General features: G+C 60.4%; 1 protein-coding gene across 1 annotated transcript in view; it reads right to left on the bottom strand.

Annotated features, from left to right (window-relative positions):
* Positions 1-4: 4 nt before the first annotated feature.
* LOC105310459 (40S ribosomal protein S21-like) overlaps positions 5-409 on the bottom strand; it is a gene marked incomplete at its 3' end in the record, with an annotated part of 1,651 nt that continues 1,246 nt past the window's right edge. Inside the window, exons 2-3 of the mRNA XM_023526739.1 lie at positions 317-380; positions 5-184 (exon numbers count right to left, since the gene is read on the bottom strand). Coding sequence (XP_023382507.1) covers positions 5-184; positions 317-380 — 244 coding nt within the window. The remainder of the gene's footprint in view (positions 185-316; positions 381-409) is intronic.

The raw sequence follows: 409 nt of genomic DNA, 5'->3' as shown, positions 1-409 counted from the left end.
CCCCCAGAAAGGGACAAACAGCACGCTCCAGCCACAGGCTCAAATCTATTACACCAACGGTAGGGGCCGCCCCCTTCAAAGGCCCCTGGGGAGCCAAGCCCGGGACACTCACCATCCTGCGAATGGCCCCACAGATAGCGTAGGTTTTAAACTGGCCGTTAAACCTGCCTGTCACCTTGTCAACCTGTCAGTCAAAAATGAGAATCACAAAATAGCGTTTAAGCGCCTACAGCTCTAAGTCTGGGGTTTGGGGCTCAACAGCTCAGGCCGGCCCAGACCTCGCTCCCCAGAGAGGCCCTCCCACCGCCGAGCTCACCTCGGCCACGTTCATCTGGATGGACGCGTGGTCCTTGGCGCCGATGATGCGGTTGCTGGCAGAGCTGCGGGGCAGGGGACGCAGTGAGCGGGG

Source organism: Pteropus vampyrus, unplaced genomic scaffold (genome assembly GCF_000151845.1).
Source record: "Pteropus vampyrus isolate Shadow unplaced genomic scaffold, Pvam_2.0 Scaffold3854, whole genome shotgun sequence".
Taxonomy (NCBI): Eukaryota; Metazoa; Chordata; class Mammalia; order Chiroptera; family Pteropodidae; genus Pteropus; species Pteropus vampyrus.
This window is presented reverse-complemented; position numbering and strand designations above follow the sequence as displayed.